Genomic DNA, 15,484 nt, shown 5'->3' on the forward strand with positions numbered 1-15,484 from the left:
ACCACTAGGAGTTGTCATATTAAGAAACTTGTGCGTTCATCCTGCTTGGTGACGTGTCAGTCATTGGGTTGGGTTCATTTTGTAAATGAAATTGTTTTGTATTATGCAACTTCCGGATTACAATACCATTTTTAAAGGAAGCCCTCCATGTTCTCAAGCATACTAGCATTTTTTTCCCTTACTCAAATTTGGATACACTCTCATCCTCTACTCATACACAACTGAAATGTTTTTGCAGTCACAAATATTACTGAAATTCTCTTGTACAGACCCACCCAGAGCTCAGTCTTTACGGGGGGTTACATGAAATGCATTGGGGCTGGGGGGTCCTAATTTTCGCAGTATTTATTTTGCTCTTTATTTTTGACGATGCTACTGTAGCCTATTCGTGCAGCACCACCACACTCTGGCTTGAATGGTACCCTTGAAACACCTGCTGCCATAGACACCATTTGCAGTACATATGCATACTGGAAAAGTGAAGCGATCTGTGAAGATGCCTTGTAGAGATGTATCAACCGTTTTACTCTTAAAGCCGGAACTCATGGGAGTTCGAGTCACCCATGATGCTGCTTTTGAGATTTGACGCATTCTTGCCGAGCATCTTGGTGGGTGGGCATGGGTGTGCTAAACATCATACACACTCAAAAGATGTTTTTCAGTAATCTGTATGAGTGCATTTAAATAGTGTAAGTGAGTCTTGCAGTATTGTGTGAGTAAAAACCTTTTAGTCGCATGTGCGAGTGTTTCAGTTGTTTGCGTGAGAGTGTTTCAGCACAATTCCTGCGAATGTTTCGCCATTGTATGTCAGCGTTTCGTTCGTCTGTGAGAAAGACTTTCAGTAGTGTTTGTGCGTGTGTGTGTGAGAAATAATCCTGAATGTTGTCCCTGACGGCCCCCCATAATAAATGATTACCCCCAATAGTATTAAAGCTTTTGCCTTCTCATGCCACACTGTCAGGATTTTTTTAAATGTGTGCTTTTGAGACAACAGTAGAGAGATTAGCTTTGGCTGTAGCTGTAGTTTGACTGTAGGCTCTCAGCTGCGCTAAACCCCTTACACACTGAACACTGCACTTCACATACACACACTCACACACAAATGTTTTAAAGCCACATCTGTTCACATGGAGAAGGGTTTTCATGTACTGTACATCTGGACTGGGTCATATCCTGCATGAGTGTGTGTGTGTGTGCGTGTGTGTGTGTGCGCGTGTGTGTGTGTGTGTGTGTGTGTGTGTGTGTGTGTGTGTGTGTGTGTGAGGATAAAATAATGACTGAATGGATGAGTCCCACTGTTATCATTCACCACTCCTTTTCACTCATTATTTCCTTCCCTCATGCTTGGACACACAAATGCTTGATTTGCGCTCTGCATAACTAGATGTGTGTGTGTGTGTGTGTGTGCGTGTGTTTTGAGATGTGAAAATCCAGCAGTGTTATCCTGTGGGAGCGTCAAAATTTTTCTACAAAGACTGTGGAGATACAATTAAAGGACCAGAGGAGTTGAAGTGGGATCTTTTGTTGGATATTCCACTTCGGGTCATTTTGGAGACGCTTCACTCAAGAGTTTTCTGAGGGAGGGTGATCTTAAGATCTAATTCAGATTCATTTACATCACAAAGCTTTTTGTCTTTTGACTTGAGCTTTAAGATTAAAATACTTAACACATGAGGTGTTATTGGTACTTATTAGCACATATTCATTCATAGAGACAGTCATAGTTAGGAAATCATAGTCATGGCCCATGCTGCTGCCCACTTGAAGAAGGCGCGAGAGCTCGAGCTTCATCCAGAGTACAAGGCGCTGCAGAAAGCCAGAGAGAGACGGCGGCGCCAGCGGGAGAGGGCTGAGCGAAAGCGGCAGGTAAAACTCATCTGTCACAGCTGCTCTGACTACATCTAATAACCATTTGCTGTAGTTCGATCGATCACAAAAACCCAGTCCAGACAGCTTGTTTGATGCATTTTTCAACAGAAGAGCACCGACGACAGGCTTATGGAGAAAGGCAACTTTGAAGGTCAAACAATCTATTCCGCAGTGCTGCTCAACTGTTGATTTTAGTTTATTTTTTTATGATTTGGGGGGGGGGGGAGTCCAATTAAAAGTACGAAACTGAAATACTGAAATCACCATTGTCATACCAGTTACCTAAAACTATGAGTATTTTCAATATAAAGAAAAATGTAATTATTCTATCGATACCAACCACGTATTGTATGTATGTAAGTATGCTATCCTTTTAACACGGATGCACTGTTGCAATGCAGAAATGCAAGTTGTGTTATGTATCAGTTCTCAAGCACGACAGTTTACATTAAACATTATCATATGGGCCAACTGCAAGGGCCTTATGTGAGATCAGATTCAAATGAGCATTTCCCATGAGGATAACGCAGAGTGACAGCGCACTGATAAGAAGTACTTCCTGATCTCTCATTTTTTTCTTTTTAATTTTGTTGATTCATCATGGGAAAAAATCTTACAAAACCATCCAAAATTAGGAACAGGGCAACTAGCATTTGATTTCACTGAATATACTAACAGTAGATGCTGTTAGTTTTAGCCACGAAGATAAGAAGCGGCATTTTTATACCCAAGAATCATAATATGTCCTAATGTACACTACAGTTAAGCTTGCATTTTAATGACACTGCATTGCAGTTAAGATGCTTCAGTGTTTGTATCGACTCAGGAATTGTGTGTATAATCCAGTATCCCTCATTAGATGATTGACAAATCCTGCACAGTTGTACATATTACAGCTGTTTCTCAATCATGTCAATCTTTGCCTCCGCTGGCATGATGCTTGTTTGTGGCGTTGCACATCTTTCTGTCTTTCACACATACAATGAGTACATATTGTCTTTGTATTCACAGTTGGGCATTCACAAATTCACAGATTTCCTTTGCAACCTTTCCTCTGTTTTCCAATGAAAATCATATCTACTGTTTTTGTACTCAGGCCAAAGCAATTAAAGTGTGGCAGGACCTGGTGGAAAGGTGGTGGTGGTGTTTGGTTTGATACGTTGACAGTGGGGCGTTTTTGTTTTTATTTTTTTCCTTTGAGCTGTCCTCTTTTGTTGCCATTCATTGAATGCACCCTATACTCATTCAAAAGTGAAACTGATGTTGCTGCGTCTTGCCTGTTTTAACCTCTAACAGAGATAAAGTGATCAGTGGTGCAATACCATGCTATGACAGTAGGGCAGTTGGTGCAGATAATCGTTGCACCATATTTTTTAAGTGACCCGTGTCAATAATTGTAGTACAACTTTGGGTGTGCAGTTATACAGAAAGTCATTGTGCGTGTGTCTGGTGCTGTGGAATATTGATCAACAACAATTGTTCAAGTATATAGATGATCAGTGCGGTAATACAGTTCCACGTATTGCAAATGCAAAGAGACACTAGAGATTTGAGTTACTGTTTATGGAGTCAATGGTGAGAGGGAAGAAGCTGTTCAAATGTCTGCTGGTTTTGGTGCGCATGGTTCAGTAGCGCTGACCTGAATGGAGTAGCTGGAAAAGGCGGTGGGCAGGGTGTGGGGGCGTCCAATAGGATTTTCCGTGCCCCTGTCTTGGTTATAGCTGTGTGCAAGTCTTCGATAGTGTGTAGGGCGGTACTATTGATTTTATCCGCAGTCCTAACTGTCGCATTCGGATTTTGCCCTTTTTTGTGGCGGCCCCGAACCAGACTGTGATGGAGGAACACATGACTGATTCCATGACTGCTGTGTAGAACTGTCTCAGCAGCTCCTGTGGCAGGCTGTGCTTCCTTAGTAGCCTCAGCAAATACATCCTCTGCTGGACCTTTTTCTGGATGGAGTTAATGTTGGCCTCCCACTTCATGTCTTGAGAAACTGTGATTCCCAAGAATTTGAAGGTCTCGACGGTTGACACAGGGCAGTTGGATAGTGTGAAGGGCAGCTGTGGCGAAGGATGTTTCCTGAAGTCCACAATCATCTCTCCAGTCTTGAGCGTGTTCAGCTGCACGTTGTGTTGGCTGCGCCAGAGCGCCAGCTACTTCACTTCTTGGTGGTACACAGACTTGTTGCTGTCTTTGGTGAGGTCGATGACTGTGGTGTCGTCTTCGAGCTTTATGAGTTTGATGACTGGGTGCGTTGACGTGCAGTTGTTCGTGTAGACTAAAGGGAGAAGAGCAGCGGAGAGAGGACGTATCCTTGAGGGGCCCCAGTGCTGATGGTGTGTGTTGATGATGATATTTGCATTTTGGAAGTAAAACCTACAAGCCACGCAACAGACATCCAACCTGCTGTGGTTTTCAGTGGTGTTTCCATATATTTTCCAAAATACTGAAACCTGACCTGAGTCATTTATCCAGGCCTGACCTCCTGCATTCCATCGTGACTTTTGCCGTTCCTGAAGAGTAGTATTGGGGAAGGCTGTGCACGCTTCAGTCCAAGCCGAGCCCAGCTGTCATGGACGACGCTCTGGGCACACACAATGGCAGAAGAGACAGTCTGGAAGGGTTAAAAATAACCAAGGCAGGAGAGTTGACAGTTGTTATCATGCCGACTGGGAGAGAGCATTGGTAGAGGAAGAGGAGGCCTTGGCGAGAACTCAGAATATGCCAGAGAAATGGGAAGCTGAGGGGTCTTTTGGCTGAGAGGGGACAGAGTGATGTTATTACCAAACACTGTGGATGAGATTCAGCATGTAGCAGCAGCAGGTTGAAGACATGGACACATTTAATGGCTTACAGGATTTATCGACCATTTGTCAGCCAAATGTCCGGAAATTGGCTTGAGTGGGAAGACTTGCACTGAAGGATTGATGATGAAATCACTTTCAGGTTTGAGCTTTAAAGTTGAGGAGTGACTTTTGAACCTAAATTGCTCAACATGGGCAACTCGGCAACTTGTTTGTCCTGTAGATCAGATAAAACGTTACGACAAACTGCTTGGAGTGAAAAAGATTTGAGTCAACGAAGTGACCAGTACGGGGCATCTGGATCTAATGAATCAGTGGTGAGAGACCAGGAGGTTCTGTTTCTGATATGTTATATTATGGATTTTCACATATTCAAAATGGATCTTATACATGAAGGTAGACTTTGTGTGATGTGACATGTCACATGAGAGATGGGCCTTGTTCCTGCACAGTGGGTGTGGCTTTATCCCATATGTTATTAAGTTTGAGCCTGATGTTGTGAGACTCATCTAGTTTGTATCATGTTATTTGTACAATCTGGACTGAAATGGCAACGCTTATTCCATTGATGGGATATTTGTCTCATAAAACTGAAAAATAACCCAAATTTACTTCAAGAATAAGCATTTTAAGTCACAATTCTTGAATGTTTTGCACCCGGTTGTGGACATGCTAAACGTGAACAAAACCTGAGTTGTACCATCATTATCTTAAAGTCAACATTGTGTGATTTAACTCAATTATCGCACTATATGGGAGGTGGCCTGGCTGGTTCACAGACCACAAAAGTATGTGACCAATTTCGCATACTTGCTTTGAGCACTGTGATACAAGCCAGTGAAGCTGATTTTTGCATGTATTGCTGCTCTCATTGTAGTCGCTGCATTTAAGGATTTTTGTTTTTAATGTTGTCATATCGAATCAAACAGTCTGATGCTGGCACCTAAAATGCAATTGCATGTGGAGGTTTACAGTTTGAAAATGGTAATACCCATGATTATTTATGGATTGAAAGAAAAAAAAACATTTGACATGAGTATATCAATGACAGTAATAATGACAAGAAGATATCTGGGATCCCATAGGAAATACTAACACAAAATATACCGCAATGTGCAACTATTCATAGCAGGAAGAGCAATGTGTTAATAATACCGAAATTGGAATTTATGTTCACCGAATGTTGACAGGTTCAAACATGTAAATATACATTCACTTTCCAAAAATAGAGAATAATTTACTGCCGATACCCCAACTGGTCTGGACATTTGTAACTTATGTTACAGTGAGATAGTTAGAAGGCCTCACAATATTTCTGGATGATACTGAATACAGGTCAGAGGATGAGGGTCGTGGTCACCATCCGAATCATGTTGTTCGTCTTCTTCCTAGCCTAGACGATAACTAGATCAGCATTTTTGAGGAACTTTGAATGAATAAATTCCCGCAAAATGGGTAAACTTAAGTATGACAAAACGTTTAAATGAAAACGCAGTGAATAGAGTGTGTGTGTGTGTGTGTGTGTGTGTGTCATAGCTACAGTGCAGTTTTTGTGTTTGGTGGTTCAGTTTAGAAAATCTTACCCAGACAAACAGGTAGTCTGAGTGTGACAGCAAAATAACACTGAAAAAAAAAACAATTTTTACCATTTTTAAATCAACTCTTGTAATGCAATGAACGTAACAGCCAAAGAGCTCTGAAACAGGCATATTCAACACTCTCTAATAAGCACTTCAATGTGTTTTCCTCACTCCAGTCGGACAGCAACACCAGTTTCCTGCGGGCCGCCAGAGCTGGAAACATCGATAAAGTCCTTGAGTTCTTGAAAAATGGAGTTGACATTAGCACCTGCAACCAGGTAAGAAACTTACACATTCTCATCAGCCATTCCGTCTGGCGTCAGAAATTCATGTTTTGGCACACAGGTGATGTAGTCTGTAGAGGTGGGCACTGTAACTGAGCCAAAACCACCAGGCAAAACCAGCATGCCGAGCTGGTAGCTGATTGGCACAAGCAACAGGCTGCTGTCGCTCAGTTGACAGAGTTGGTTGTCCATTGGCCAAAAAATACGTCTGTTTGAATCTTGGCTGTTTTGTTTTGCTGCACCAGCAAGACCAGCATGAAAACACAACCAAACCATGCTGGCCTGTGATGGTTTATTTATTTCTTTATTTTAGCAGGGAGGCTGTTGTCACAGATATACAGTAGACTAGAGCAGGCTAACGACGCAGCCACGTGGTGGCCATGTTGGCACGGCAACTTTCCTATCTAGGGTAATGCATGGACATAACATTAGCTTGGTTTTCCATCAAAGGTAATGGAAAGCATGGACATTAGCTTTGCATCGTGATAGGCACGCAGCTCAAAAGGAGCGTCATATCTACCTATTCATATGTATGGCTGTTGTTTACTGAAGCAAGCCATGTACAGGGCTCTCAAACATGCTATTTTTGTTGTCAAACCCTTGTCTATGGAATCCAATCGTACCAGAAGTGAAAAAAAGAAACGCACGAATACCGAGTATCAAGTGACAATCTGCATGCCATTATCTCCCCCATGCAACAGCGAGGTGTCAATATTTTTTTTGTAACTTTTCATACAGTTTCATTTTCATTAAAAAAATAATTTTGTACTGTACTGGCCATTTTTAGTACACGCACACACACAAAAATACAGAACAATTTAATACGGTTCCTTCGTTTAATGGACAATCAACTGTAACAGACAGCCCATTCCCCAATCACGGGTAGTCAAAGTTCCACTGTATAATAGTTTTGGCTGTTTAAAGTGTTGAAACTCAAAATGTAATGCGTGTCCTAAGAAGACATTGGTTGCTGTGTCACGGTGACTTCACACAAAGTAGCCTGCTCAGCATCTCTAGCTAATCCAGCCACCACATTAACAAATCTTTCCTCATGCCTCTGCAACCCAAAGCTCTGACACCAATCTCAGCCATTACCCCCCCAACCCCCAACAACTGGTCTTTGCTTCCCCCTTGCACCCACCCTCAACCGCATTCCACATAAGAGTAAGGAGGGTGCAAAATATCTTCCACCTAAAAGTCAGACGCCAACATGATTTACAGTTGTCACAAGGTTGGATTAAAGCATTGGAGGGCAAGGTGTGTATCTTGTGTGTCAAAGCAAATAGCTGTGTCATTACACTCATATCCCTTGATAGCATCTATTTATATTCCGGGCTCTAACTGGTCAGCTGAGAGGAAGTGGCTGCTACCCACCTCTAACTCTGCTGTTTGTTGTCCCTTGCACCATGGCTGTTGTTTGTACTCATCTTGTCCATTCATGCACACATACACACTCGCGTACACGCATCACACACAGGGTGCACCCTGCTCTCTGCAACAGGAGGCCCCTGCCCTTTATAATATCTGTCATGTGTCAGAATGATCAAATGTAACCCCTTGTCAGCTGACCAAAAAGTGTGTGACATTATTTTATTTATAGCCGTGTGTGTGTGTGTGTGTGTGTGTGTGTGTGTGTGTGTGTGTGTGTGTGTGTGTGTGTGTGTGTGTGTGGAGGCAAACGTTTTCAGATGTTTGTGGGAAAATTGGATTGATTGCACATTAGGATTGTTGGAAAATTATTTCTTTGCACTTATAAACTGTCCTGTATTCTAATTCTGCTCCACGTTGAGGATAAAAAAGGTCACCTTGTTCCTGTGGCTTTCATTGTCTGACATTGCTAGTATCGCTTTTCTGTCAGCCAAAACAAGATGTCTGTGTCTGGGGAGGGTGGGCGCCAGCTGTATAAAACAGAAGACAACTGCCTGTTCATGTTTGCATAGACAGAGACATAGCTTAAAAAAAAAAGAAAGAAATTGAAAAAAGGTGCATGGACTCTTAGCAGCTACAAACATGGTTGTGTACGAGCTGTCATCTATGAGCGAAAAAGCCTTTGTTTATATAATTTCATTCTTCTGTCGTCGTCCCCCCACCCCCACAAATCAATGCAGCTCATATTTGTCTGAGTGTGCTGTCTGTATTTTCGTTTTACTTTTTCTCCCTTCATTCAATAAAAGCTGAAATGTGCAATGGCCTACACTTGCGGGCAGCTACAGTAGCCTGAAATTCATGTGTTTGTGTTTCAGAGAATCAAACAACTAAGTTCCTGATATCACCCATTAGGCCACGCCCCCTATCAAGGGGACACCACAAAGCAGTATGGCCTCGAAACAAATCACTGCGTGTGACATTGCAGCCAGGAGACCTGATTACATGCGCATCACCGTAGGAGTCCTATCGAGACAATATTGGGTTACCCGAGATTAACAGGGATATTATTGTTTCCAAGGAAATGAGCAGATCCAAACGATGCCTGTGGAAAAGCACTCAATGCAATTACAGAGCCATTATCCGCAGTGGTCAGCTGAGTCATGATATTATATAACCAAAACCTGTAATGGACTTCATATCTGATTGTTCAGTTTATCACGGCGCACACTGTCTGCTCCATACGAATCAATAAGAGTATATATCTACCAACATTGGTTCAGTGAGATTCAGGAAAAGTGCCGATCGTATTTTCTTCGAGATGGTCCAACGTCATATGTTATAAGTGCATCCAAAGATCTTGGAAAGCAGCAATGAGATCAAGCGTTAAAAGCATGCGCTGTTAAGTGAGAATCAATATGGCTTCAGGGAAAAACGGACCACCTCAATGGCAGTTATGGAGTTTGTGGAAGCAATAGCCACTAATATAGACAACAAAGAATTTACTGTTGGGGTTTTCCTAGATCTAAAAAAAGCTTTTGACACAATAGATCACAGTATATTATTGAAAAAAATAGAAAGATATGGCATTAGAGGTGTAGCTTATAAATGGATAAAAAGTTATTTAGAAAACAGATATCAGTACGTGCAACTCAACAATAAAAAAACGAATCAACTGAAAATCACTCACGGAGTTCCTCAGGGTTCAGTGCTTGGTCCAAAACTATTCATCTTATATATAAATGATATCTGCAAGGTCTCAAAACAATTTAAATGTGTCCTATTTGCTGATGATACAACTTTCTACTGTTCTGGAATAAATCTGAAACAGCTCCTGACAACCGTAGAAAACGAATTAAACAAATTAAAAAACTGGTTCGACAGAAATAAATTGTCACTTAACCTGAAAAAATTGAAGTTAATTGTTTTTGGCACAAGACCAATCAAACACCAAGCTAAAATTATGGTAAACTCAATTGAGATAGAAAGAGCGTATGAAACCAAGTTTCTCGGATTAGTAATAGACTCAAAACTATGTTGGAAGCCACATATCGATATCGTAAAAAGAAAAATAGCCAAAACCGTAGGGATCCTCTACAAAACCAAGGAAGTGCTAAATAAGAGATCTTTGTACACATTATACACTTCATTATTATTACCATATATGACCTACTGTGTGGAAATATGGGGAAATGCCTGCAAAACGAACACACTCCCTATTCTCAACCTACAAAAAAAAGCAATTCGAATTATTAATAGATCAAAATATACGGAACCCACAAATCCACTATTTATCAAATTAAATACGATGAAATTTTATGACCTGGTTGACTTTAAAATCGCCCAATTAATGTACAAAGCACACAATAACCTGCTCTGCCAAAACATTCAGAAGTTTTTCGAAATTCGAGAAAGCAGCTATGACTTAAGAGGTACCAACTTATTCAAAAAACTCAAAACAAGAACAAACATCAAGCAAAGAAGTGTATCTATCAAAGGTGTTAATCTGTGGAATAATCTCGAAACGGACCTGAAAATGAGTAAATCGCTTGCTGAGTTCAAAAACAAATTCAAAAAAATAGTACAAACAACCTACATCAATCAGAGTTAAAATGATAAATTCAAAACATTAAATATAATGATAAATCAGATCTAAGTTGATAAATAGAGAAAGGTATATAAATATCCATTATGAATACAAGAGAAAATTGAGTGTCAGGGTGTGGAAGTATATAATCCCGATACAAACCAAAAGTTGTAAAAATATCACGGTTAAGGGTAAAGTATGAGCCTTAATGGAGACTTCTTTCTTCTTACTTTTTTCTTTTCTGATCGATATAAAAATGATTTATTAGATATAATCACATAACGGGGTAGGACTAGATAAGTTTTTTACTTCTTCCTACTCCCTTGAACATAATAACTGTGTTGAATGAAGATTGATTTCTTTCTTTTTACTTTTTTTTATCTACCTTATTTTCTGTCAAATTATTACTGTATATATGTTTTATGTTCAATAAACAAACAAACAAACAAAGTGTGGCGCGCAAAGCCAAAGGCAGCCGAGTTAGTTTGGAGTCAGAGATCCTCCTCCTGATTGTAAAAACAAGAGTACTCGCAGATTTCATGAATGAGGCAAACCAAAACAGATGTATTTATTTTGGACAGGCCAATGATTTCTGTTAAAACACGGGAAATTATATCGCGTGAATGTTTATGCCAAGCATGTGTGCTTGTCATCTTTATGTTGCTCACAATTAAAAGGCCATTGCTCCCCTCTCATCCGCCCAAATTTTAATCCTCTGCCAGTGATATTACTCTTAAACTTACGCGTTGACATTATTTGCTCTACTGTACTCGTGTATGTCATTTCAGTTCACAGAAAGCTTGGGACTATAGGATGGAGAAGGTCACATGGATATTCCATTTAAGCTCCCTCCACTGGAGTTTACTGAAATGTCGTCGATTTACGAGCTACATGTCCATTAGCTAAATTAAGCTTTTAGTTTAGTTAGTAGAGATTTAGTGTGTGTGTGTGTGTGTGTGTGTGTCAGCTATTGTCTCTCCATTTTTGCAGGGCACAAAAATTGGACATTCCATCTTTACTACGCTGATGTGCAGACATTTTGACTGATCCACCAAAGAACCGCGTGAACACAAGCTTGTGTCGCTTTCGTATTTTACAGAATTTTTGGAGTCACGTCGATATTACCGACGGCCAACGCTCGTTTCTTTAAACAACACAAGAAGCAATCTCAAATTAGTAAATTATAGCTACACCAAGCGTAATTATGTGTGAAATGTCCCCAAAGCACACGTGTTAACGTGTGTCGAATCCCACACTTTTGATGACAGGCTAAAACCTGCCAGGCTGCATGCGCTTTCAAACGTGCAGCTAGGATCATCTTGACGCACATTTGGAAGCTGCTTCCTTTTTGCTTTTTGGCACCGCAGTGACAAAAATATCGCTGACTCACTCGGCTGTGTGATTTATAATTCATTGATGGGACGGCATTAGAGCACTGGCGATGCGACCGCACGAACGCTGTTACGCGTACGATGAGCTCAGCGTAATCACACCAACCTGATTGTAGCAATAGGGATTATGATGTTGGACTGCACATGATGCAATACACTCGCTGAACCATATCGTTAGGCACACCTGCACACTCTGCCTCTGTTAAGATAATGATAATAGTCATAAATAATAATACGAGGTGTACCTTATATAAATCATCAAATGAGTATATACTGGGAGATATGTTTTTAGAATTTAAACAACTTAAAGGATGTAGTAAGTGATGGCATAGGTGTGCTGTATACTTACTTGACTTGGGTGAAGGCAGCGTGCATGGGCTCACTTGCCCGCTTAGTGACCTGATTGACTGGCGACCAATCCTGGGTGTAGTCTGCCTTTTGCACAGGTGTGCAGCCACATTGTTTCATCCATTCAAACATTATTTTAACCGCTTTGTCCTTGTGGGAGTGCTGGAGCCTATCTCAGCTGTCTTTAGCTTTTTATAACCACTTTTAGGTTTATGCCCGATTTTATCTTCATAAAATATTTTTCTCAGAATATTACTGCTTGACTTTTGTAAAATCATGTCTGTTTTCCTGTAGTATTACAAAGCTATTTCTGTATAATTCAAGTTTATTTTCATAATATTCATATTTTATATGAAGTAATTAGTTCTATTTTTTTATTCAAATGGTTATTCTTTTAAATTATTGACTTGGGGGGAGAAGAATTAGAACTGAATTAACCATTTTAAATGTATTCTCATAATTGTGTCTGTTTACAAAGTGTAATGTTTTTGTTCTTTGTGGTCTTCTACGTTTTGTAGTGATCAGATAAAGATATTTGACTGTTTATGCATGTTGAAGTGCTTATCCTGTCCAGGGTCATGGGTGAGCTGGATTTTTTTTTTTTTTTTAAATGTGGTTCACCCAAATGACAAATTGCCAGCTCTTGACGGAGCATATTTTCACATTCACATCACATTCACACGTACCGGCAATTTAGTGTCTTCAATTAACCTCGTTTGCATAGCAAGTCATGGGAAGGCCACATTTGACGAATTGAAGAAATACTATATCGGCTAAAAAGGGGAGCGACATTAGATTGAGAATGTACAGTATTTGCACATTTTTATGTGTTGCATGTTTTTGCACAGAGCATCACGGCAACCTTCATGTAAAACTTTTGAAAGTCACTCAAGTTGCTCACTGATCCGCATTGTGATTGGTATAGGTTGCTCCCTGAGGACTGCCCTCTTTTTTGAAAGGATGACATTTAAGTTGCCTCTAAATATGAGTACCCCTGTTTATGTACTTGCGTGTCCTACTTACCCTCTATGACTGTGCAGAAAGTAGGCAGGAACATGACACCCCTTATGGCATTTAGGAACTAAAGTCTTACCCCTGTGCGTGTGTGCACGCCCACTTTTTTTTTCTTTTGTGTGTGTGTGTGTGTGTGTGTGTATGTATGTGTGTGTATGTGTGTGTGTGTGCATGCATGTCATACATGCACAAGTGAAGAAAGGGGGTGCCGGTGGTGTAGGTGTGAGCAACATTGCAGCTCTTGGTTGACTTTACTGCCAGGCCAATCTTCAGAGCCAGCAGGCACGGGGGAGAGGAGGAGGACACTCCTACAACTTTGGACCTAAACCTGTGGACCATTGTTGATAGTCCATCATTCCAGAATCCACCTGAAAACATAGATTAGGAAGCCGTAAAAAGGAATTTTGAGAAGAACTGAAAAGATAAGGAAACATCTGTTTGTCACTTAGGGGAGTGTGAACGGTAGAGGCAAGACTACGTTGAACTATTTTTGTAGATAGAAGAAAACAGTACACGATGGAAGAAGAGGAAGATGAGGTGAATATTTGAGTCTGTATATTGTTGTGCACCGAGTTTTATTCATAAAGCAGAAGTTGACTGTCTCCCTTGATCCGTGTATGCTGTAATCACAAAAGTTTGTACGGGGTGTGCTGTGATCCAACGAGGACGTTTTCTAATTTTGGTGCAGCTCCAGGATTGTATTTGTTTTGCATTACCTCTGCCAGCTACAAATCCAAGGCTTCAGTATAACTAAAAGGCAACTATTCCTGCTACTCTTCCTCAATATATCAACATTTTGTGTGGATTGAGGATTTTGTTGTTGATGAATTATAAACAAAATATGACAGAAATTGTGGTCTGTCTTGTCCGGCAAATTGCGCTGAAATTCTTCTGTTATCTTGCCACTCCATGTCAAGTTTACTAATCTCCATACATGAAATTTAAAGGATTGACAGGATCTATATATAAATGTCACAGATATGCTCCTGTATCACTATTGAACATTTGATGTACTCTTTGTTTTTGTTGTCCTTGTAGAATGGTTTGAATGCCTTGCATTTGGCGGCCAAAGAGGGACACCAGGACCTCGTGGACGAATTGTTGGAGAGAGGAGCGCCTGTTGACTCATCCACGAAGGTACAGTTTCATTTAGATGTACTCCAATATACAGTGGAACCTTAAGTTATAAACTTAATTCGTTCAGTGAACCTATTTGTAACCTGGAAAGTTCATAACTTGAGGTTATTTTTCTCAGTGAAAGAAATGGAATTGCAATTAATCCGCTCCAACCCACAAAAGAAAGTTATAATTACACTATTTTTTTCCAGCATGTGGTTAAAAATACAAATCATTCATACATAGAAAAAAGTGAAAACACACAAGAAATAAAACACAACAGAATACAATTTTTTTTTTTGCTCATTTACTTTGTACTTCAACTCAGGAGGGGAAATGTGGGAGGAGCACTGTGACACTGGACTGGAGTGAATGTCAGATAAGATGTTTGTTATGTGACTCTCTCCAATCCTCACGCTCTGCTTTTGACAGCCAGGCGGGAATCCGTTGCTCAAGTTCTTTCATTGACACCAGTGTGGCCTTTGATATTCGCTTTTCAGGAACCTTGAGGACGCAAAAAAAAAAGAATAAATCATTTGAACTCATTTGATTTGAGTCAACAACATTTAAAATGGGAGTTTTATGTCTCATTGAGCAGCTATTAGATCACATACTGTCAATACTAAAATAAAATACATACAAGTGCTTTACATTGGAAAACTTGGGATGCATCAATTTTTTTTACATATGTAAGAAGACAGTCATAAACCTCTATGACCTTTACAGTCAATGTAAAGAAGGATTTTAACATGCTTAACTCTGTGACATTAGGTTAGACTAGGACAGGCCACTTTTGTGCTCCATTTTCAATATGGAGGAGATTAGCCTGGTCACTTGAGAGATGAGGTTTAAAAAAAAAAGATAAAATGTACAATACGTGTTTGTATTTTTTTAATAGTATTATTTAGACTTACCGGTAATTTAATTACTGTGTAATTGTGCTGGACTGTATAATAAACAACCAATTTTTTAAATGCTTTTAAGTAATAGTACATGTAAAATTTGTTTCCAATGGTCCTTTTACTTTTTTTAAATTTTATTATTGAACAAATCATCGATCCAATTATTTTATGAGACATAGAAATACAAAATAAAATGTGAATAAATGAAATTTAATGAACACATT

At 40.0% G+C, this 15,484-nt stretch overlaps 1 protein-coding gene across 1 annotated transcript in view; it reads left to right on the top strand.

Moving 5' to 3' along the window:
• Positions 1 to 15,484, top strand: part of ank2a (ankyrin 2a, neuronal) — a 90,264-nt gene that overhangs the window by 11,731 nt on the left and 63,049 nt on the right. Inside the window, exons 2-3 of the mRNA XM_086119319.1 lie at positions 6,430 to 6,531; positions 14,281 to 14,379. Coding sequence (XP_085975445.1) covers positions 6,430 to 6,531; positions 14,281 to 14,379 — 201 coding nt within the window. The remainder of the gene's footprint in view (positions 1 to 6,429; positions 6,532 to 14,280; positions 14,380 to 15,484) is intronic.

Source organism: Hippocampus guttulatus, chromosome 9, assembly GCF_054856545.1.
Source record: "Hippocampus guttulatus isolate MCC_2025c chromosome 9, RoL_Hgut_1.0, whole genome shotgun sequence".
Taxonomy (NCBI): Eukaryota; Metazoa; Chordata; class Actinopteri; order Syngnathiformes; family Syngnathidae; genus Hippocampus; species Hippocampus guttulatus.